Source organism: Achroia grisella, unplaced genomic scaffold (assembly GCF_030625045.1).
Source record: "Achroia grisella isolate CSIRO2021 unplaced genomic scaffold, CSIRO_AGI_Agris_v1 utg780, whole genome shotgun sequence".
NCBI classification, from domain to species: Eukaryota; Metazoa; Arthropoda; class Insecta; order Lepidoptera; family Pyralidae; genus Achroia; species Achroia grisella.
In genome coordinates, this window is record NW_026713020.1 from 5,624,683 (window position 1) to 5,650,380 (window position 25,698).

Consider the following 25,698-nt stretch of genomic DNA (forward strand, 5'->3'; position numbering starts at 1 on the left):
GGTTTCGTCGTGAAAGCGAGACAGACAGACAGACAGAGTTACTTTCGCATTTATAATATTAGTAAGGAGTAAGGATTGTAAGGATTATCAATATAAATTCAATTGCAAGTTGCTTCACTACCTACCTATATCCCTGTCTATTTTCAGCAACCAATCATTAATTTAAACATATGTCAGACAAAAATTCAAGTCATAGTATACAAATATTCCATCCATACATATTGTAACCCTAAAATGCGTGCGGTACAAAAATCCATCGTTTACTATCATCCCACTATCAATCAATCAACCACGTCGGCCGACCGCTTGAAACGGGTTAAGTGTTCAATAATAAAATTCAGCTTAAGGGCAAAATTATCGGAAAACCGCCGACCACCTGGGCCCGAGGTTGGGGTTATTGAAAATATTTTAGAGAAAACTAAAAGTTGCTATAAAGGGTTAAGTGCGTATACCAAAATGTTTTCCTATCAAAATATATTTAAATTTTCCAGTATATTATATATTTCATCATATACGTCATTTATTATTAAATTCATCGTCATTTAAATAAATTACTAATGTTTGTATAAAAATTTGGAAGTGTGTCTGTTTTGTTTTTGCTGACCTCCGTGGTGTAGGAGTTTAGCGTACCGCCTTACTTCCGATGGTCGCGGATTCGATTTCTCGCACGGTACAAACATTTGTATTCATGAGTATGACTGTTTGTATCGGTCTGAGTGTTTTCTATATATATTATGTATGTATTTACAAAAAAAAATATCCATATATCAATTATCTAGTACCCATAACACAAGCTCTGCTTAGCTTGGGACTAGATGGCGCTGTGTGAATTGTTCTGAGACATTATTATTATAATGCCTGTGGATACTAAATGGGTGTTCAATTATTTTTCTATATTTTATATTATTATTGCAGTTATCAAATTAAAACTATATGTATATCTATTATATCTGTACATAATAAAACTGTAACAAGCGATTTCTGTACTTTATACTTAAAAAAAAGTAATACAGACTTTATTAGAACAACAGAAGCAAAACAAAAGTTTCCAAAATGTTTGTGTCTGACTGTCCATTCATACTTGTACATAATAATAATAATCTCAGGACAATTCACACAGCGCCATCTAGATCCAAGTTAAGTTAGCTAAAGCTTGTGTTATGGGTACTAGATAACTGATACAAATACATAGATATTTTTTTTTCGTAAATACATACATATTATACATACAAAATACCCAGACCATACAAACAATCATACTCATGAATACAAATGTTTGTGCCGTGCGAGGATCGAACCCGCGACCATCGGATGTAAAGCGGTGTGCTAGACCGTAGACCACCGATGTCGTCATACCGTACATGTAAAAAAACTACTACATGGAATAGAATGCAGTTTGACCGATACATTTCTAGAGGTATAACTTAGAATATAGGCTCCATATTACTGCAGGAAAATATCTCTTTATGTGCGAAATAATGGCGGTAAAACAGTCTGTAATAAAGATAGTGTCGACAACAATATTATTCCATCAATTTATATAAAGAATTCATCTCTATCCACTTCTTAAAACTATGGGGACGATGATTATTATATTAGTGCTGGATAACATATCAAGATGGTTGAATAAAGAGTCCTATTTCAAGACTTCCTTTTCTTTCGCCAAATATTTTTACTTTATTTCCTGAGTCGGTCCTTCCTCGGTCGGTCTCGATGTTAAAAAAAATAGTAGTGATCCATTACACTCTTCCTACATAAATTAAAATAATTATTTAGTAACATTTAAATAATTTTCTTTGAATTTCAAGTATTTCTATAAATACATTCACACAACTCAATGTTGATATAAATAAACAAGATGCAAGAGTCAACGCCACGAGAACAGATCGTCACCGAAGTTTATTTCTGTCATGAGAGCAACGGGAATTCAAAATAGAAAAGGCCAGTTCAACTCCTCAGAGCAGTTGCACGCACGCGGAAACTAAACGGCTAAATTACAACAAAATAAATTCAAGTTATGCGTTCTTAATTCAAAAGTTTAATAATTTCTAACTATTTTTCAATTGACATCACTTTTTAAAACGTCCGTTCGCGATGGAGATTCGATTTCAAATGGCCGCCATCTTGTTTTTGTCTATAACATCAATAGTTTTTGTTTACGGATGTGATATCGATGATGTGGCAATATATAGAGTAAAAGTGAATTTTCTATGGAGTGAAGAGAGATTTCCGAAGGACTACCCGATGAATCGTCCTAAAGCACAATGGTCACCTATTTTTGGTCAGTTCATTTTTATTTTTAATGTTATTTTATTTTACTGTGGTAAACTTGGTAATTGTTTCAGAATACTACCTTATTTTCTGATAATAGTGTCTTCGTACTCCGCAAACTCCGCATTATAAAAATACTTGTAATCATATCTGCACATATTTCTAAAATATTTGGGGCTTCATGACGCTGCGTATTTTATTCAAGAAAATTCTAATTATTTTATATTAATTTGCAATTACCTCTTTAATTACCACTTTTTTATTACATGTAATAAAATCGCGACGAGGCAAACCCTGTTGTTTATGATATTTTCAAAGAACATGCTGTTATATAGGCTCCAGAATATGTTGTTACATATTAGTATGAGTTGAGAAAAATAATCCCCAAGGATATTAGTAATATTTTCTGAATAATTTGAAATTTTACAAATTTATATTATTATAGGTATTAATTTAATCATTTATTTATTAATAAAGAAATAGATGGCATTATTTAGATGCGTTATATACGACCCATGATAATACTAGCATCCACTAGTATTATTATGGGTATAGTATAGTATAGTGGCTAACTACAATAAGATAGGTGACTGACAAACTTCCATAATTACACACAGCATAACATTTCCATTTGGCCAACAAGTATCCAAGTTTGTAACTTTTATTTATGTAATTACCGCCAAAATGACAACAGGAGGGAAGAAAAAACAATGGCAAACTAGAATAAGGAGTTTCCTTTTATCTCTCAAGTTAAGTGACATTTCGCGGTTTCGCTCGTTCCAGATAAGACAGTATTTATTTGTGTCTCGCCTTTTGTGCAAAGGCGATGTTATCGCCGTGTTTTTTTGCACGATTTATAAGTGTAGTGATTTCCTTTGTTTCCTTCGTGTCGATGGAAGTATTAGAAAGTAACGTACTTACCCGATTTCAACGAAGTTGAACAATGCACTAGTTGGTTTTTTTACAGTCTTTTTGTTTTTTTTTTTAACTTTACGCAGGTAGACTTTGTAAAAAGTCCTTTGCATGGGTACCTCAGTCTTATCTATGTCAGCTGTAACATCTTAGACCACTGGATTGGCAACGCAAGAGTCGTTTACGAGTCGATTTTACAAGTGCAACTGTTTTGTAATCAATTCTTCTTTATAGAGACATTATTATTATACTATTTAATGATCTAAAGAAGAGAATACAGAGAAATATTGTTTCATATAGAAGTAAACTTTATATTGTTGCCTTGGGGTCCTCTATCTTATTTGTTTCAGCCACGAAGCCCCTTGCTTTGTAATCTGTGTTTTAGTTCGATTTATGTTTCGTTCTCCTGTTTGTGCATTACCAAGAACAAGAACAAGTATATAATAATAAAATAAATTAAATAACTAACCTAGTTAGTTAAGTTACCTCTTCACCACCCGCTTTTTTTGCCATTCCAATGATATAAAAAAAACACGACATTTGTGATCGAAATTGGATAAATCAGTAATAGTTTATTCAATACTGGTTTACCAAATTTCAAAACCCATGTGTTCTTTTTAATTATCATCATCATCATCATCATCATGATGCTTTTTAATTACTTATAATAATATTCCAGCGGTAGCAAAACTTGCCTAATATTTCGTGATTTTTATTTTCATTGCATAAACACAATAATTTTCATAGTAAGACAAATACTACTTACATTTTCAATGTAAAAACAAGAAGCAATGTTTTCATTGTCATCTATTTGTGTCAGTTATGTTATGCATTTTTACTTTCCTCTATTACAGCTTTTATATTTTAACGGCTTTTCTTTCCGAGAACATATTAAAGAATGATAAACTACATTCTATTTATTATCAAGAATAACGTCGTCATGATTAACATAAAAAAACAATTTAATAATCTATTCTCGATGAATTAAGACAGCAATTTCAGAGGAACATTACAGGGAATATCAGTATTTCGCGACGCCATCCCGACCGTGACCAGAAAACGAAGTTGTCTTGTCTCTATTATATTATGAGAGAGGACGATATTGAATTATCTCAGCTAGGATATAAATCTTCGGGTACGTTGGTATTTGAAAGGCATTTGTCCTTTTTTCGACGAAAAAATCCTTTTGTCTGTTTTCAATCAAAAGAGGCGGCCGATCAGGGCCGCCGAATATTTTACAAGACTGGCGTTTAAGTGCAATATTGTTGGGGAGGGTCGATGTTGAATGATATAGCTACAAATGTTGGTAACCTCATTTAATATCGAGAAGATTAAAGTGGTAGGGAAAATGTTTCTATAGAAATTTAGCTAATATTATATATATATATATATATATATATATATATCTTTGCTATAATCTAACTAACTTTACAATGACGTGAAACACTTTTGTTATCGAATTAATACTGTTTGTTATATCAAAATTTTGAAAAGAATTGTTATATCTGTAACTATTGCCTATGACTTTAATAATAAAGACAAATAAAGAGACTTTATTTATTTTCATTATCATCTGGCGACCCGTTCGCATGGATGCTGTTCAAATCTTTGAATTTCTCTGCTTGTTATATACTACAACATGCACGTATTATACATATAAACCTTCCTCTTGAATCACTCTATGTATTGCTGAAATCCGCAATAGAATCCGTTACATAATTTGAAAGATATAAGAGAATAGACAGCTGAAGCGACTTCATTTTATACTATGTAAAGAAGTCATAGCCAATAGTTACTGATCGGAAAAATATTGTATTAGTCACTGTTGTTAGAGCTGAAAAAAATTATTAACTGATATATATTCAAATAAACGACAAAATAATTTGAATGCAGTTTGACATATAGATTCCATATTGAAACCGTATCACGCGCTTCAATAATCACTCTCTAACATTTCCATAGGCATACAGACTACTGGGGATTGAATATTAAAACCTTTGACCTTTCGAAACAATCTCCTGTCACGCTGCAAACCAGACGGGTTTTGGGATTTTAAACCGTACATGCCAATTTTAAAATACCAGCTTGAAATACTTCAGTATTTACGGGCATTCTATACATTTTTAAACTGGTAGTGGACATTTAATTAAGTAGTAGAAGAGTATACTAGAGAAAGAGGTATGGTGAACGTAAATGGTCATAGGAAGAAGGTCTAAAAAGAGACAGACTGTGTGTAAAGAGAGATGTCTATGTCACGCGTAACATCATCTGCTTCTTCCTTATCCCATTTATTTGGGGTCGGCGTATATGTTTTTCGCTTCCATTCATCCCTGTTCGCGGTCATCGCGTTATTTACTTCCTTTCTTACCATATCATCTTTCACACAGTCCATCTGACTGTGTCACGAGTATGACGAGGTATAATGCCAAGAATAACAATTATAATTAAACTTTTTAGGGTTTTTAAGGATAAGGCGCTTTCTCATAAAATGGGTGATCTGCTTGTTAGCTATTCTGAATAATCTAACAAAAGAGTATGAAAGATAACAAGAATGTAAAATATTAATTTTGAGAATGGAAACTTTCTTAAAGCCATGAATTTTTATATGCCACTATTATCCGGTGAGTAAAAACTGGCGGCCTTTCCAAGTTACATACTTAAGATAAGTATTAGAACGCCAGCAAGCTGCCTTTGTGTAGTTAACTGTGGTCCTCGACTTAATATTACCGTTTAACTTTTTTAGCAGGAAGCTTCTTTGGAATTTCCTCGCCGTGTGCCTGAAGGAAATCTTTATTTCTCACACAATAACAGTCCACTCATCAGATTAGCGAACTGCTCTTTTAACTTGACATTCCAAAGAGAATTATAGTATAACTTCACGATACTTTTCCTAAATAGAGTAGTAATTCAACGACATGATAATGCATATCTACCTTCATGTATTTAAGACCGATTTAACAGGAAATCTACAATATTACCATATTTTTTATTTGTTTTGTTAATGTCTTCAAGCAGTCAGAATTTTTCTTGTGGAATTAGAGTAGCAAATAATAAGTATGATTGTTTGTATCCATCTGAATATTTTGTATACATACTATGTATTCATTTACATATAATATATCTATATATAAATATTCTAATCAGTTGTTTAGTATCCCTAACACAAGCTTATTGTTTACATAATATTCCATTTATTCATCGTTAAATTAATTTAGAAATGTACGCATTATATGATCAAGATATTTAAATAAATAAATAACCCTGTATAATTAACACAGCGCTATCTAGTCCCACGGTAAGCTTGTGTTATGGGTACTAGACAACTGATATAAATACATAGATATTATTTTTTTGTAAATACATACATAATATACATAGAAAACACTCAGACCGATAAAAACGTTCAAATTTGAAATGCTTATATTATCGATATTTCAAAAAAGTGTATACAAATGTATATATTGGTATATTAACAAAATGGTAAACTCTATCAAACTCAGTGGGATATAGAAACGCTGTGTATCTAACGGTTAGACCACAAATACCATTCATACAGAGCTAAAATCCACTAGTTATGAGCTACATATCCCGGATTAGCTCATATTAGGGTGGCGCGTTGAAGTAATAATCGTAAATACTAGCACATTGTTTTGTTGTAAATTATAATTATGAAACGTTAATACATTATATTTATATATATATTAACATAAAAGGAAGTGTATAAAGAGCACTGTGGTTTAGTGATTTACTATATTTACCTTCAAATTAAAAAAAAAAAATGAATTTTAGTCTCTTCTAAGTATCAAGTTTTTTTGAGATAAAATTATTTTTCTGTCATCCTATAAATTCTATCTAGATATATTAAAATAAAAGAAACTATATAAATAGCATTGTGATTACGTGATTTACTTACTTTACTATACTATCTTTACTTTCAAAATCAAAATTAATTTATGCATTTTGTTCACTTCTTCCTATAATCCGTTTTTGTATTATTATTATTATATTGTAATATTTTTTCCCTATTATCCAATTTCTATAAATTCAATTGAGAAGAACTAGCAAGAAAGTTAATAGAATTTGTTTTCTTTTAAAGTCGATTTGTTAACATTTTTTAATAATTGAATTGTCTAACATTAATTGAAAATACCGTACATGAAAAATTATTGTCATACATTGACAGCCTTGGTGGTCTAGTGGCACACTGCTTTTCTTCCGACGGTTGCCGGTTCAATTCCTCGCACGGTCAAGCATTTGTATCTAAGTACAAATATTAGTTATATAGTACCCATAAAACAAGCTTTGCTTACCGGACTAGATGGCGCTGTATTAATTGTACAGGTACCCCTGTAGGGTCAGGGTTGTAATATTCATTAATATTATGTTTGTCATTCAAGTAATCGATCAGTGAAACTTTGCTCAATATATGAATTTTAACATTTATTATTGTGTTAATCAGAATGCAACTAAAATAATGTATTATAGCATAGCTCAGGAATTCTGCCGGTACAATATTTCAGAATGGAAAATGTGCTGATTTTGTCTTTTATTTTTTAAACAGTAGATCAAGATGTCTGTTAGAAATTACTTTTAAAAATGTAATTGTCTTTTAAGTACATTCTTACAAGCTGTTTTTTAGTTCGTAATGAAACCTTAAGCTTATTTTATTATTAGGACAGCCGAGTTGGTCTAGCGGTTTAGCACACCACGTGACTTTCTATGGTGGCAGATTCGATTAATCACATGTTACAACATTTGTATTTTCAAGTATGATTGTTTGTATCGATATCGGTGATTTCTATGTATATTATGCGTGTACAAAGAAGAAATCTAAAGATTTATAGAAGTTGTCTAGTATCCATGACAATAACTGCTTAGCTTGGGACTAGATGGCGCTGTGCAAATTGTCCAGTGTAGTTGTTACTATTATTCAACACCGGGATATATATATATATGTAATGTAATAACATATATATTCCAATTTTACTTAGAATAGATTTGCGTTACTTCGTAATCTGTTTAACTGCTAAATTGAGTAAATATTTTCTCGTATTCGAGTAAAACTCGGCAACGTTTTTTTTTTCATTTATAAAAGTAAATATTTTACGAATGAAATAGAAATAAGATTTTCATAATTCAAATTGTATTTTTATATTTAATATTTATTTTCTCCTATTAAGTTATATTATAGAACTAATACTAGTTATATGTTGCTCGAAGCTAGGGTGAGTTGCTAGTATCCTATACTATAAATAAAAAATATTTGATTTTAAGGAGATCCCGAGGTAGACTCCTCCAAAAGTCATCTGCGTCAATATCATCTCAGTCTCATATCAGACGCCAAGCAGCCTACTTTGTAAGCTGTTTCAGTAGAGGAGTGATACAGTTGTGAAATTACAGGTCATGATAGCTTACTCTTGTGGAATGGCAATGAATGAGTGGTATGATACCGTGATACGGTCATGACTTGCTAACCTGATATTTATGTACGTAGACGTCAATTACCATTTACCATCAGGAGCGCCGACATCTTGTTTCCCATTCCAATTTCAGAAAAAAATATTGCTTTTAATAAATAAATTAAAAAACAATTACCGACTTTGACTTGCGATGCACCTATTTTATCACTATGTAAAATAGGCAGTTGTAAGGGTAGCCATTGGACAACAAATGACTACTCCAATGTTATATATCGGATATAGACTGCATTTATTGCTAGAGATTACTTGTTATATATGTAGTTGCTGCACTATACAGTACACACAAGCAATGCCACGGAATATGGTTTGTTCATAATAATATTCCTCGTAGAATTTCTGTATAACTTAATTACTCTGTATTATCAGCAGTAATTAATTAAATAATTATTCCACCACGGAAAATAAACGCCCTATCAGTCAGTAGAAGGGTTATAGTTGAGGTAATTTCGTTCTATAATTGCTGAGAACGGTACACGAATAGCTTAGAAAACTGCTCTATTTGCATATCTCACTCGACTTGTTCCGCACCAAATGATCCATAAAATGTTTCGATAAAGACGAGGTGAAACTTTGGGCCTATTACCCTAATGTACCAATTAATTTTTATTCACCATCACTTTTTAGTGTAGATCATTTGATAACTTAATTAATTGATCTAATTAATTTGGGGATTTACAATTTAAACTTAAAGATATTTTTATGTTATTGTTATAACACAAAATTTTGTTGTACAACAACAATGTGGTTGTAGCATATTTAAATATATCTTCGGACTTTTTTGTATGAAACATTCTAAGGCTGTTGGCCACAGCTGGCCTTTACAGGTTCATCGAACGATAAGGAAGCAACTGCAATCTGTACACAAACCCGCGTAAAGACTCATGAAGCGGCTGAACCTGAATCCCTAGCTCGAACCTCAGCTCAGGCCGTCGTAGTTTTGATTCCCTGTTTGAATTGGATGGAAGATCAATCAATCGGAGAGGGAGTAATAAGTATTTTTGATAAGATCTTAAATTATCTTTTTACAGGCCAATCACACAACAACTCCTATACACTTTACCGGTTGAAAGAAGTGGCCAGAACTTCAATCCGCAACTTTGCTCAGTACAGCAATATAGATGACCTGGTGAAAGAAGGTGAAGATGAACCGAAGGTTTACGACCAGTTTTCAGCACCAGCTATCGGTTTTGGTGTCGGTGAGACCAGTAACGTTGTGCTAGTTGATGGAGCTCATAGTTTTGTAAGTTTTTTATGAATAATACTACCCGTATAGACCAGGTAAACCCCAGAAGAAGAATTTAATATATAATATAAATAGTAATAATATCCCTAGACAATTTACACGTCGACATCTAGTTCCAAGCTGAATAGTCTTGTGTTATGAGTACTAGATAACTGATAAATATATTTAGGTATTTTTTTTTTGTTTTTAAATACTTGCATATTACTTGTATATTATATACATTGAAAACACCCAGATCCAGAAACAAACAATCATAATCATGAATACAAATGTTTGTTCCGTGAGAGGAATCGAACCCGCGACCATTGGAAATAAAGCGGTGTGCTAAACTGCTAGACCACCGAGGCCGTCAGTATAATATGATAATATGAGAACGAAGTTACCCATCTTGGTAAATTTAGGAATTCGCTTGTTGGTAACAAGCGAAAAAGATCTACAACCAACCGACGTAAAATTGTAGCTACTATAACGTACGATGCGAAGTAAAGTACCTGTAATATCTATATATATATATCTGTAATGACAAATAGTCCGATCAATCGACTGTAACTAATCCTATACCAAATAGTTTGTAGGTAACTTTACTTACCTTAAATAGATATAGATAGGTTTAATCCATATTTTGGTATCAAAAAGTATCTCCATTTTCAGGTATCCTTAATCAGTCGTATAATACCTTCACCGGATTGGTTTATCGGTGTCGACAGTATGGACATGTGCGTGGATTCCACTTGGATAGAAGAAATCACACTAGACGTAAGTATTTTCGTAATTTTCCATATCAAAAGAAAGATGGCCATAAATTTGAATCATTTTTCTGTGTCCACAGCTATATCCTCTAGATGCAGGTGCAGCAAGCGGGCTTACATTCACAGCTCCCCGATGGGAGACATCACCTCCAGAACCTGTAACAAAGCATGAACCTAGAACACCAAATCATCCAGCAGCTGGCTTTTACTATCCTGAACTTAAAGAACTGCCAGCTATTGCTAAAGTGGAATTTATAAAGGTATTAAAAATGCTTAATAATATTTATTTAAACACGCTAATGAGTCTGCATACCGAATAAGTGGTAGAATCAAAATATGACTATGAACCAAATTTGACAGGTTTACGTGAAAGAGTTTTTGAGTTATGAGGGGGTCAAAAGTGGCTCCAAATGGTTCGTGTAAATATACACACGGTGCTGCTCGCCAGTTCTCTTACTCGAAACTCGGCTTTAGATTCAAAAGCGCCTATAATAAGTTAATTTGAATAACCATTATTTTTTTTTATTCATTTATTTAACTTCAACGCATACAATACAAAAGTACAGTACATTAGATGGACTTAATATCGTGCGGCATTTTCTACGAGACAACCAGGTAGTGCATAAATGTTGGTAAATAATTTATATTTCTATTAACTTAGTTGTTAGTGGGTATACATTGAAAATGCATTTGAGAGTTTTCATTACAATGAGTAAATATACTGCCTATTGTGTCTTATGATGCGAGTTAATTAATTTGAAAGCAGAAGTAAGAAATATAGAGAATATTATTTACAGTTTCAATGAAGAAATGAAAATAAAATTGAACCATCCTAGTTTTAATAAACAGTTTAACTAGTTTTCTATTCCGTAAGATGCTGAAACTAGAAGAAATAGCAGCAAAGACAGTAAGACCTATAAAACTTACGGTTCTTACAATCATGACATTTAGAAAAATTGAAAGATTGCTAAATTTTTAAGATCACGTCGGCTATAACTTTTATCGTTTCCAAAACGGATATGGCATGCAAAGTTACGAGTTTATCAAATCAAATGAAAAAGCATTTATTCATTTAGGACAGTTAGCCATGTACGTAATTTTTTCTTGTTTTAATATTTTTCCCCTACTATCCGTTTCAGTATATAGATTCAATTGAGAGGAACTAGCAAAATCTCAACTGAATTTCTTTTGTTTTTAAAGTCTCTTAATTTACATTATATACTTATATAAATATCTATCTCTAACATTATATGATATTCCGTGCATGAACAACTATTGCCATGAACGTTTGTCATTTCAGTAATTGCTTAGTGAATGGCTTTGCTCAATGATTTAACAAATCTTTTATATTTATTTATACGTAAGTAATCGTCCAGTATATCCTTTGGTATCTTATTGTAAAATATTATACTCATTTCATTTAAGTTTCTAAAAGATACCTAGGAACAGCTAATTTATTTTTAAATCTAGTATTAATGCGATGCATATGGATGCTATTTCTGGAATATAGATAGAAGCCATAATAAACAATATTAAACAATTGAATCTGTTAATTAAAAATCTTTTGCTCGTAATATAATAAATATATGGGAATTACATCAAAACTAGTAATATTCGTCATTTCAACAGAGATCTATGTAATTTACCCGCGAAATCATCAATATTTTGTTGACCTCGAGAAAATAGACGTGTTCATAATTATAGCGGTAACATCACGAAATTGGATGTATAAAGCAGATAATTTAATTAAGCAATTAGTTTCCATCGTAGCGTAATAACCGTGTTTGATGGAGCTTGAACGCAATCATAATAATAATAATATATATATTATTAACTAGTTGTCTCGACCAACGATGTTTTGCCATATAAATCAATATTATTACTTTTCAATGCTAAATGATAATAAAATAAAAATATTTAAAAAGATTGGCTTAAATAACTCTTATCATTCAGGGGAATGAAAAATAGATGTGCCGATTGGCTGATTCTCAGACCTACCCGATGTGCACACAAAATTTCCAGAAAACCAGAAATAATGGTAGAAAATAGCATAGGTATTTTTAAAACTTTTAGCGCAGCCTCTAACAAAGATGCAGTTTAACAAAGACTATGCCAAGTTCCCAATGGACATATCTATTGCCAAGAAAATTACTTTGTAAGCTGTATTCGGGTTTCCTGGATGAGTTGTCAGTGTTAGTTGTGGATTTGTCATCGTCTATGTATAGTAACGCATGGTGTGATGCTGTTTATATATTTAGGTGATGTTCTTACCTCATAATCATCGTATCATTCTCCACTGGTGCCCCGCCAGCATATACCGTTAGCACAGGTGAAGGCCCCATTTCATTATCAAACTGACAAGTACTTGTGTACGTTAAACTAGATGTCGTCAGGTTTTTTAAAGATAAAGGTTAGGATGAATGAATGGACAGACGGGTTACTTTTCTCATAATGCAATTTATCTTTACGTCAAATTTCATTTAATCATTTAGTAGTAAAAATGTGATAAACTGATAGACCAACAACAACAACAAGGCAGACAAACACATTTTTATGTTTATAAAATTAGTATAGATATATATTATTTTATTCACAGATAAACGAGTATTCTACAAAGGAACTGAACGAACTGCTCAGAAAAGATTTATTGGCAAAACTAAAACAGAAAGACGATTACAAAGGATATCCTAAAAGCAAACTTATAAATACTAAGATTGATAAGGAAGAAGTGACGACTAAGAGTCAAATGGATGTACTTACGGACCTAGAAGAGGAACCTTTGGGTACTCCGAGACCTAACTTGGCTCAAAATTTCGTTATTATTGTGAAGGAAGATCCGAAAGAGTAAGTAATATTTTTTTTAGTAATGATACCAGGCACAACGCACTATCTAGCCCCAAGTTAAGGAGAAGTTGTGTTGTACATATGAAATATACACAGAAAACATCAGCAATGGAAATGAAAAATTATAAAAATAAATAGAAGTACATTAACTTTTAGTAGTAGTTATAGTTAACTATATCTTTAGTTATCTCATGTTTGTGTTGTCTATGATCTGTCTGTTAGTTTGTCTGTATTCAAAAATGATTACAACCTACCCTGTAAAATATATTTAATGAGTCACAGAGGCTCTCATCTCTTGCCATCTATCCTACAAATTACTGAAACTTATCTATTTATATATAACTTCATCATCAATACCATAAGGATGATATTCATAACTATAAATGAAATAGTTTGGCTGTTAGAGATTTTCCGGGGCCGTAAAATTACTTAATAAAAAAAATCTGGGTAGAAATTGATTACGGGTTATATTATAATCATTTAATACCATATAACGAAAAGAACATCGTCTAATATTATATTATGACATTCACAAACTCATAGCTAACTTAACCATTACTTTTCCATTAGTATCATCATAACATGCAAACAAATGTGGATTTTATGAGATCCATCTGGGTTTATCTATACATTCCCTACATTGTTGCTCAGCTTTTTAGTTTCGGTAATAAAATCACAAGAAAGGAGAAGTATAGAAAGAAAAATAAGACATTACCACAAGATACTACACATACACCACTACCTAAACCTGAACCTAGTTATAGTTCGACTATACTCCCGACTAGCCCATCTGAGATGATAGTCGTGACGTATGTTTTATTTTTTTTACCAATATTTGTATTATATAAAGTTAGTTATTTTTGGAATAAACATATGGCAAAAAAATAAGCCTTAACTTAACAACAATTTGCAGCTTTTGCCATTTAGAAGAGGAAATTCCACTACACATTAGGATTTGTAGCATTTGGCTACTACCACAAAGGTGTGGTAGTAGCCCACTCATGCAGAAACGAAATATCTTCTTTGGAAAGTATGCACTCTATCCTGAGAAGAAAAAAACCATCGCTCCTAAGAATATCCTTCAATTTTTGTCCTTCACGGGTCTATGTAGCGAAGTTTGAAAAAGGGCGAGCACAATAGATCTATGTAGGTCGCAGTGTTACAGGTGTACCACCTGACAATAGGCCAAAACCCCAATAAAAATTAAAAAAAAAATTGTGAAAAAAATATTTGATATACGTTTATTTTCAGAATCTCAGAGGACGAATTCGGTGATGATCTTCAGAACATGGATGATGTAGTGAAAGCTGTGGCTCACGGCCGCAAGCTGGGCTTGAAGAAACATCTCCCAAGGCATTTCAGATCACGACTGAATCATGCTATCAATAGGATTCAGCGTATGTACCTATTCTATTGTTATAAAGATTTCAATTTATTTTTATTTAATAATTTATTTTAATTTATTTCAATATTATGTACTTTAAATTCGCTTCTGGCTATAAGCATGTCTTTGTAAGCATGATCATGATTTTTCAGAATAATCTGCAGTCTATCATTTTCCGTTCCAAATGCTATGTATATGGCAAATTTCATGATTATCGGTTAAGTATAATATAGTACGTGAAGATGCGAACAAACAACTTTCCTATTTTTACCCTTGATAATATAAATAATACATGACAAGAAGAGGAGAGAAATTTGTTAATTATTGATGACAAGTAGTGATCTGTAGAGTAGTCAGATAGAACCTCCATGAGTTTCCCCTGGATACCATCGTGATAAGTTCCTGGTGAATTTATCATGATAGGCGTTATCATGACATGGAGGATGATAAGATGAGACGGTAGATCATAACTGATCAGATGGATGGTAATCAGATGGATGGTGGTCAGGATGATAAGATGAGACGATAGATCAGTTATGATCTACCGTCTCATCTTATCATCCTCCATGTCATGATAACGCCTATCATGACAAATTAGCCAGGAATTTATCACCTCCACTGGTGTCCCGCCAGCGTAAACCGTTAGCGCAGGCGTGTGCAGTATTACGTTATCACCCAGAAAAAAATAAACACTAACGATAATAAATTAAAATATAAATTAAAAAATTCCTTTTTCCAAGTACAAAACTCGAATAAACACTGTTTTAATTTTTTAACAAATTATAAATCTATATTTAAATAACACATTTTGCCCTTGAAATATCTGAAAATCACGACTAACATTGTCCTCTTAATTATACTACAATGTTTACAAAATAACAGTAATTTTAACATTGATCCAATATTGTTATATCACAGCTAACGACTGCTTAGTGTCGGACTGGAGTGATTGGACACCGTGCTCGGTCACCTGCGGTTTCGGTGACAAGTTTCGGTCTAGAACCGTTCTGAGGAATAAGACAGAAAACGGGCGAGAATGTCCATTATTGGAGGAGAGGACACATTGCGGTAATATCAACTCTTGTGTTAAAATTGATTATTTTGATTGGTAAAGTTTGTAAAATTACATATTATTATATTTCAATATACTTAATAATAATAATAAATACTATAGAGTTTTTCTTTCACCAACCCCTCGACATTCTAAGGAATAAAACAGGGAGTTTGTAAAATTGACCTATATTATTTAAATATTCTCTTATATAATAATAATAAATGGCATATAGTGTTTCTTTCACCTATCCTAGCGTCGTTAATTTCTTCTGTATTCGTTGATAAATATTGAAGGAAATATGAACTGATAAAGATCGTGAGCAAGTAAAGTGGGCTGAATTTGTTTTAAAATATAAATATATAATTGTACCCATGTGAAGTATACCTAGATAGATTTTGTAAAAAATCGTCTGCGTATCGTAAGCTCAAACTCACAAATTTCAGCCGCAATTAAGCTTGCTTTGTAAAATGTATTTCGGCGGAAGGGTGAAATAAAACCGTGATATTTCTATAAGACAACTAATATAAATACATACATTCCTTTTGAATGTAAACACTTAATATTCTTAAAAAACACCCGATACAAACTATCATACTCATGAATAATTATATCGTGCGAGGAATCGAACCCACGACCATTTGAAGTACGGTGGCAGCGGTGTGCTCAACCGCTAGACCAACGACCGCCGGAGCCGTCAAATTACAGGAATTTTTAGTCATAAAATGGTAATCTTCTGGAATGATGAGGCATGAGTGGCATCAATGGTGCAATTGACATCCTGTATATGCAGGCAACATTTACCATATACAACCAGGTTGTTTGTCGTAACATATACATAAAAAAATAGCGGATAATTATTTATTTCATGCGATACATATTGAGAGAGATATAGGTGAATAATTAATTTAATCCCACTAAAGCACTAAAAGGGCTTTGTGTAGTCATAAAGGGATACCACTTTATGGAGGTCCACAAGTGTATATAAAATGGCAGAGATTGCGAATAAATATTAAATACGACGCTGACCACTGAATAAATTATTATAATACCAAATCTCTTGGTATCGTAACGTTTGTATTGGTATTTGTTATTGGTATTCAATTAATACCAGTAGATGTAGTATAGGTTAATAGGAGGGTGAAGTGGATTGTTAGTAGTGTGGATTGATAACGCCTTTGCTATCAATGTACCATATCAGTTTGACCACCACGCGGTTCCCTCTGGAAACAATCTTACAACATTGGGTCTTTCAAGTCAAGAGTGAATAGACATTATTTGAGCTTGCGTGTAACAGCTTGTGTAGCAGCCACATCATCACTTAACATCAGGTACGATTGCGGTCAAACGCTCAAATATTAATATAAAAAAAAAAACAATGCGTTAAATTCCTAGTCAATTTGCCACGATAGGCTAACTTAGTGATGTATGTGATGAGTCGAAAGATGCGTTCCAAATGAGCGTTAAAAGAATCAAAAATAATTAATATTCTCAGGACAATTCACACAGCGCCATATAGTCCCAAGTTAAGTTAAGCTAACTAAAGCTTGTGTTATGAATGCTAGATAACTGATACAAATACTATATAGATATATTTTTTCGTAAATACTTACATATTGTACATAGAAAACACCCAGACCGGTACAAACAATCATACTTATCAGTAAAAGTACTTGTGCCATGCGAGGAATCGAACCCACGACCATCGGAAGTAAGGAGGTGTACTAAACCGTAAAGGCAATTAAATGAAATTCTGAACAGTTATTTAAAAAAGATACACGCAAGTTTCTTGCTCGTTCTTCTTGTGATGAAACTGCCTTCCGAATTATTGGTAGAATAAAAAATATGGCTATTTAATAGTGTTTATATTAAGTTTATTTGAATAAAGATTACTTCTACTCTCGATTTATATTCTTTGAGGTTTTGAAATACCTGAACATCCTTGTAAATACTTGAAATGTCATTTCGCGAACATGCAAGTCATGTGTCGCATTGGGTGGAAATGGCCCTCCCAACAAACGGTTCTTGCTTTTTCTAACGATCGTTGCGTTGTAACGGTATGGCCAGTGAAGGGCGCAGTACTAAAATCTTAGTGGCATCGATCGAATACGCCATCTCATTTGTATTCTACGCGAGATCTTCTCAAAATCAAGGAGTATGTGATTCGATTTCTATACACCCGGGTGTTTGTATAGAGCTGTTATATTCTCAATACTGGTCAACTTTATTGCTCCTTACCTTTATACATACTTGAATTATTAATACGAAAATGTGGAGGGAACACGATTGTTCGTAATCTGGACAAATTATCCGTAGCTAACAATGTACCATGTCTGGTTGACCTCCACGCCTATTTCCCTATAAACCATTCAGACATCATTCATAATTTAAGAGTCGGATTTAAGAATCTTGTCGGTGGAGTTGTTGCTACTTTCCATGATCTTCCATCGTCCTCTCAAATGTGGACGTACTTATATTTGACGAGACTGATTGTACAACACTACTCAAATTTTGTTCTGGAAACCTTTTTTTTTTGTTGAGGGTTTTGGACTATTCTCAGGAGCTGAGACCTGTAGCATTGCGACCTGCATAGATCTATTGTACTTGACCTTTGTCAAAGTTGGCTATCTAGACCTATCAGGGACAAGCATGGAAGTATATTCTTAAATATGCAATGAAGGAACGAAGAAGGAAGAAAATAAAAATCTCCTCAGGTTAGAGTGTATACTTTCCAAAGGAGATATTTCGTTTATGCATAAACGTGGGCATGGGTTACAACCACATAGGATGTGTAGTGACATGTCCTCTTCAGCTTGTTAAAAAAAATGTTTGATTAAATTGTGGGTTTCATATATGTGCAATGCAAGGTACACGAGACGAGACGTGTTTAAGATAAGTTGAGATATTTTTGTAGTGAGTGAATAATTATATTTCGAGAAATAAAAATATTTCAAAACTTGATATTTCCCTTGGTCTAAACATAATAAATAGAGTTGTATCAACCACTCTATACAATTTGTACGCTCACCCAATCGGAAACATCAATTGAGTGTGTCATCGCGGTACACATACTAAATACAGTCTCGACTCGGATACTGCGCTCTCATCTCACAACAACATACTGTTACAGTCCACGGGGATACGGTGCCAACACTGCAACCTATTTTTTTTTATTGCGCAATAAAAAGGAGAGCTTATATGGCAGGGGGAAGGAGATAGATAGTAATGTTAGATCGACCTCCACGCGGTTCCCCCTGGAAAACATTGTGGTTAATTACTGGTTATTTAATCACGATGCCCAAATTGACCTGACCTCTTGCTCGTTTTATCATCCTCCGTTAGCGGCGGCGAGAGCACTATTTCATTATCATCCTAGAAAAAAATGGCGTTCTCTACCAACTAACCTTTAGGTAGAAATAGAAAGCGTTATAGGGCAGTAATGGGGCGAATAACTGTGATAATAATATTATAACATACAAATAACTAAACAATATCTATGTACATATATACTTTATGTTATATAAATACAATAAATTAAAATGTACACAAAAAATATAAAATATTACAGAAATACATAAATTACAGAAAAAAATAAATAAACATGATACTTTTCATCGTAGATTTTTTTTTATATCTAAATTGATTATAGAATTTTTGTTATCAAACATGTCAACTCCATTATATCGAACCTAATTATAAAATCATTTAATCCCAAGCTAAATAGAACTTGTATTATGAGTACTGGACAAGTGATATAAATACTTTATTTTGTTTTTGTAACTACATAAAAAAACGTCCAGACCGATACAGAACAAACTCATGAATGTAAATTTTACACCGTGCGAGGAATCGAACCCGCTAATATCGGAAATAAAGCAGTGTGCTACACCGCAAGACCACCGAGGCTGTCAACATAACACAAACGGTGTACAAAAATTTTATCTGAACATTCTAAGCTAACCAAAAATAAATTCCTCCACACAATTCTAGAAAGATCGTAATGTTTCAGAAACATTTATATATTCACATATCATACGCGCCAAAATATACATTTCCATTTCTATCCGTCAACAGATCCCCGGAAACCATATTTCGACCCTAAAATACATTCCCTCATGGGGGAGAGAGTAAAAAAACAGCGTAGTCGGCAAAGGTTAAGAACGCACGTTGGAGTTACGGCGGGCTGATATCTTTACAGCCTGAAATGAGCTGAATAGAAGAGCTCTCTTATTGGTGGTCCTCGAGTAATATTTGAATATCTAGTTTATATTGCTCACACGTTATACCCAAATTTGGATCGGGACCATTTGCTCGACTCGGCACTTCCTCTGAAGTGCGTATTACATATTTTTATTAACGGAAATTTGACACTAAGCTTTAGCCGCAACTTTGTTCATTTTATTTATTTATTTTTATGTAATTTGAATGACGAATAAACTGACGGCCTAGTTGTAAGTAAGTGATAACTGTCGCGATTGGGGGGATGGGGATTATTAGTAATATTACTAGTAATGTAGCCATTTCAGGTTGACCTTCACGAGGTTCCTCCTGGAAACCATCGTGATAAATTCCTGGTGAATTTGTCACGATGGGCTAACTGACCTGCCCTCATGTTCATCTTATCATCCTCCACTGATGCCCCGCCAGCGTAAACCGTTATCGCAAGCAGAAGCACCATTCCATTATCATCCAAAAAAAAAATTAGGAATGGGAACCTACCGCGACAGTTTTTTTTTAATAATTGTTACTAGTAGTAATCTGAAGTGCGTATTACATATTTTTATTAATAGAAATTTGACACTAAACTTTAGCTGTGATTTATCTTTTTTATTTATTTATTTTTATGTAATTAGAGTGGCAAAGAAACTGATGGCCTACCTGATGGTAAGTGGCAACCGTTGAGATTTGGTGGAAGGAGATTGTTAGTAACGTGCATTCAATAATCCATTGATAGAAATGTACCATTTCAGGTTGATATACGAGTATTAGACCAGTTATTAAAAGTAGAAGTCCGGCTTAGTTTAATAACTTGATGGAACTGTTTAAATTTACTAGTTTTATATACATATATTTACTAGTTGACGCGGATATATAAATTAATATAGGTAATAAAAAATAGAGGTTGATGGTAAAAAGCCGAAAATATAGCTTCGTAAATGTATTTTGTAATGCAGAATCATATAATATCAAAAGTGTTTTGTTTTATTTAAATAATTTTTGGGGTGGACAACCCTTATCACTTAGAAATATGAAAAATAGATTACGCCCTATTTTCAGACCTAGTGAATCTTACACACAAAATTTCATAAGATCATCTCTCAAACCATTTGGCAGACTTTTGTTACAAGCACTTGTAACACGAGAATAATATTATAGAGTGACACGAGAATTTTATATATTGGAAGATAATAGACGCTGTGGACAATTGTATGTAAATGTCCAAAAAACACTCACGTAGTGAACTTAATAAAAACCCGACTGCAAATGCGAGAGGTTTCAATTTTCCAATACATTAGAGGCAGTACGGAGCGTTATCAAGGGGAAGTGCGCGTGATTGATTCCCGATCTAACACTGTGATTGATACTACGGGAAACAGTGCGATCCAGTAAATTTACATGGCATTTTACACTTTACATTTGAATATTTAGAATAAGAATAACCCATTGAATATACTGCGTTATCTAAGCTAAATAGAGCCTGTGTTATGGGTAACTAGACAACTGATATAAATACTTAGATATTTTTCTTATAAATACTTATTTAATTTATATATAAAACACCAATACAATACCAATACAAACAAATGATGGTTTACAAACAAATGATTAAATACTCAGGAATACAAATGTTGGCACAGTGTGAGGAATCGAACTCCCAACCATCGGAATTAGACCGCCCGGTCAGTAAATAAACTTTTGACAAGTAGTTACAATGGTAACGACTTGTCATCAAAAGTAAAATTAATTATATTTTCAAAAGTTTTTTTTCTTTGTAAGAACAATAGTTACTCAGTCATAATCATTCATTGTAACCGTCAGCGTTTACGACTACATGTTACGGTTAAACAGTAAAGTGCGGCAATTTGCGAGGCGTCTGGTATGTGTAGCTTTAAATGGTCCGGAAAATTGTTATTTATGTACCGTGAGAGGACGACGGTAATCTAAGAAACTGCCTGCAGTAATTACTGCAGCTAAATGGCTTGCATCCAGCTATAATGAACTTAATTGATAAAAAATTGAGAACGCAGACCCCGTTTGGGTTCTCGTATAAGATGAAGTTACGCTTAAACAAAAACAACAAATTTGTATTATATAATCAAATTTCGACTAGGTAACTGTCAGCATTGTTTTGTTTTACTTACGTATCTAATCCATTACTTAACAGAACATACACAAGTGGCAAAAGACGTGCTTACGGTACACATTTTAGAGTCTAATCTAAAGTCTAAATACGGACGAGAGAGTCTAAATTATGTACCGTAGGCATAATAAGGCACAGGACATTGTCGACTACATCCAGACTAAGACTAACCAAAACCTGAGGGTGACTCAGCTGGAATCAAGTCACGAAGCGAGCTCCAAAGCGTTTGTGGCCCGGGTCCCCACTAATATGCTGTCCAAGGAAGCTGCTGAAGGAGGACTACTGCCCGTAGGGAGTAGTGTATCGTCGCTACCGTGGCAGATTGACATAGTGAATGTGGTGACCACAAAGACAATATTATTATAATATTTATATTCTATTATTATATATGTATGTATAAAGTATAATAAAATAAAATATTATGAAACTGAAGTATTTTAAACACGAATAGAAATACATTTTGTTCAATAAGTAAATACTTAGAAATACGAGTAATATTTACTTAAAACTTCGACGTTTAATTGTAAACAATAACAGACACATTGGAAGTTCTTTGAACAACTTTATGCTGAATGTCTTAGGTGGTGTAAGTTACAGGCGGCAGTTTGTTAAATAAATTAATATAATTAAGATTTTTTAATGAATGTGATACATATGAACGTCTATGGCTATAAGGGGAGAGGAAGCCCGAAAAATGATGGACCGTGTGAAAGATGAACTGCGAACAGGGTTGAATGGAAGAGAAAAACATATTACGCCGACCTCACATAAATGGGATAAGGAAGAAGCAGATGATGCTGAATTAAAATTTTGGTGATAAAATTTTTAGCGCTATCTAGTTCTATCGCAATGCAGACAAAATGTGCAGTGTATTATTTTTTTTTTAACATTTTAAACGAGATAATATTATTAATGAGAAGGTATTTCGCCGCTGTTTCAAACGTCTTGGTTACGGGTTGACTGGAGATGACGTTGGATGGAAACAAATATTACGAGCAGACAAATCCATCTACCCGCTTTCTTAGTCTTTATCTACATATAACGTCACCTGTTCCGCTGGAAAACGAGTGATAGTCACGACAAAGCATACTCACTGTATTTCGACGATTGTATCAGCGTCGAAATGGGGGGAAAGGAAATTGTTAGTAGTCCAAATTCAGATTGACCTCCAAGCGTAAACCTCTTCTCCTGGAAATCATCGTGCTAAATTCCTGGTGAATTTGTCACGTGTAAGGATGCGGCAATATTTTTGATGGCACATTTTATTAAACTAACCGCTAATATAATCGCTGTCGCTTGTAAATTAAATATCTAATATTGAAAAAATATCACAGTAGGGTCGTCCTCTTTGCACAAAGAACACAATAACTGATTTGAATACACTTGTATTGAATACAAATCATTTCTTATTGGAGCGAGCCGGAGAAACTCAAACAGAAATTTTATCGCAACTCAATCGATTATTGTTTTTTTCTATGCCTGCAGATTATTAATGCCCGATATTTAAGGATATGCGTAGAATTACTCCAAAGGATATGCATTGTTTTAGAGTAGAACTATCAACATCCCGTGGCGTTCCCTACGTGAGATACAACCTAATATACCCACACTATTTTTAATGGATGATAATGGATTGATACTTTCGCTATCAGTCTATGATGCCCATCATTGGAGGATGGAGCATAAGCAAGAAGCCCATCGTGAAGATTTTAACATGATTTCAATGGCTATGATTTCCAGAGGTGACCGCGTAGAGGACGCCCTATCCCACTGCTATACAATTTAACCATACATTGCTAGCAATGAAACCGCTAATCCTTAGTACTAATATCTCTCTTTCCAACCCACACAGTTACTAATATAATAGGGATGTTTTTTTAAATCGACTTCCATCGTATTATTAACAATAACTCAAAAACTACTAGCCAAATCGTGATAAAATTAATAGCAAGACTAAATTAGAACCAATAGCTTTAAAAAAAGAATGGTCACAATCAGATCTTCTAGTAAAAAAATGTAATGTACAAATATAAAGTCAAGAATAATAACATAAAAGCGAGAAATGTTTGAATATATTATTGATTAAACTAAAAACTTATATTAAACTTAACAATATTTTAAAGCAAAAAAGATGTAACTTTAATGTAGGTAAATTTAAACATGTTTCTTTATCACATTGAGATTTCTATGAGCAAACAGTCTACTGACTCTATTATTCCCACTCACGTGTAATATTTAATGAATTTCTTTCGATTTCTATATAATTGTTGCTTTGAAGTGATATTTGAAGGAAATAAATTGAGATAAAAATATTGTCCATAAAATATTGATAAATATTTGTTAAAGCATTGCTTATTATACATTTCTTCAACTAGTTCACTGAGCAAATAATCACTACGTCGTTTTGAACTAGTCTGCTATAAGATATTTTTTCTTTTTGTTCCAATCGAATGGGCTAAGGGCAGAGCCCGTGCTGCCCAGTCATCAATGCTTATTTAGAAACTGGGATAACGAACGAGGAAAATAATATTCAGCCTATGTTAGTATGTTAGGAATAACAGCTATAATTTTTTTTTAATATTAATAATGTACGGACCTCGTTCTATTAGATTACATAACTTCATTTTCTTTTTTATGTAGATACATAACTCAATTTTTCACAAATACCTCACTTTTTTGGCTGTTTTATTTATTCAGATCTTAAGTACACATCTTGAAGAGGTAGCCAGCTATATTTGCCGTTTCTTTCCGTTTTTTATCCATCGAGTAGCTAGTTTTATTGCGACCCGACGCCGCGACCTTTCGTTTTATTCGGTTCGGTCGCCTCCCATTCCGTTTTATGTAGGTTTCCTTTGCCGGATCCACAAAACTGTAAGTGTCGCCCTCGATGTCTATGCAGGTCGAGTGTTAAAAGTTTTATAACCCATTTTAAGTGTCCGGATGGATGGTTTGACAAATTGAGCCACGCTTCTTTTGTAAACTGGAAAATTGGGAATGAAAGTTCGAATTTCCTTGCATTTTTAGGCAGATTCAAGATGTTATAGGTATTCAAGCATTTTATTCTCTTTCTATTACCTACATCTTTTGAACTTTTTATATATACCGAAATATAGTCGTTTTTATGTGATTTAATAGTTACTACTATTTATTTAGTGACATAGAAATACAGGATATACCTTCCATAGTTATAACTGTTATTAATAATTTAATCTTGTAATTTAAAACAAAATGTACAACACTACTATGTGTGTAATTATATGTATTGCTCTATACATAATTACTACTCTGTATATATATCTGGTAAAAAAAATACTATAAAAACGCATCTTGATGTTTGTGATAATCGTTAATTCATAAAATTAACATAACCATAACAACAATGGAATGGAAATAATATTTATAG

At 33.1% G+C, this 25,698-nt stretch overlaps 1 protein-coding gene across 1 annotated transcript; it reads left to right on the forward strand.

Moving 5' to 3' along the window:
- The first annotated feature begins 1,951 nt into the window (after positions 1–1,951).
- On the forward strand, positions 1,952–16,007 carry LOC131851059 (spondin-1-like). The gene is made up of 7 exons (XM_059201480.1): positions 1,952–2,281; positions 9,692–9,903; positions 10,558–10,662; positions 10,736–10,915; positions 13,252–13,499; positions 14,751–14,896; positions 15,802–16,007. Exons 1-7 carry the CDS (start codon positions 2,095–2,097, stop codon positions 15,993–15,995), a joined length of 1,272 nt encoding a protein of 423 aa, XP_059057463.1. The 5' UTR covers positions 1,952–2,094; the 3' UTR covers positions 15,996–16,007.
- The last annotated feature ends 9,691 nt before the right edge of the window (positions 16,008–25,698 follow it).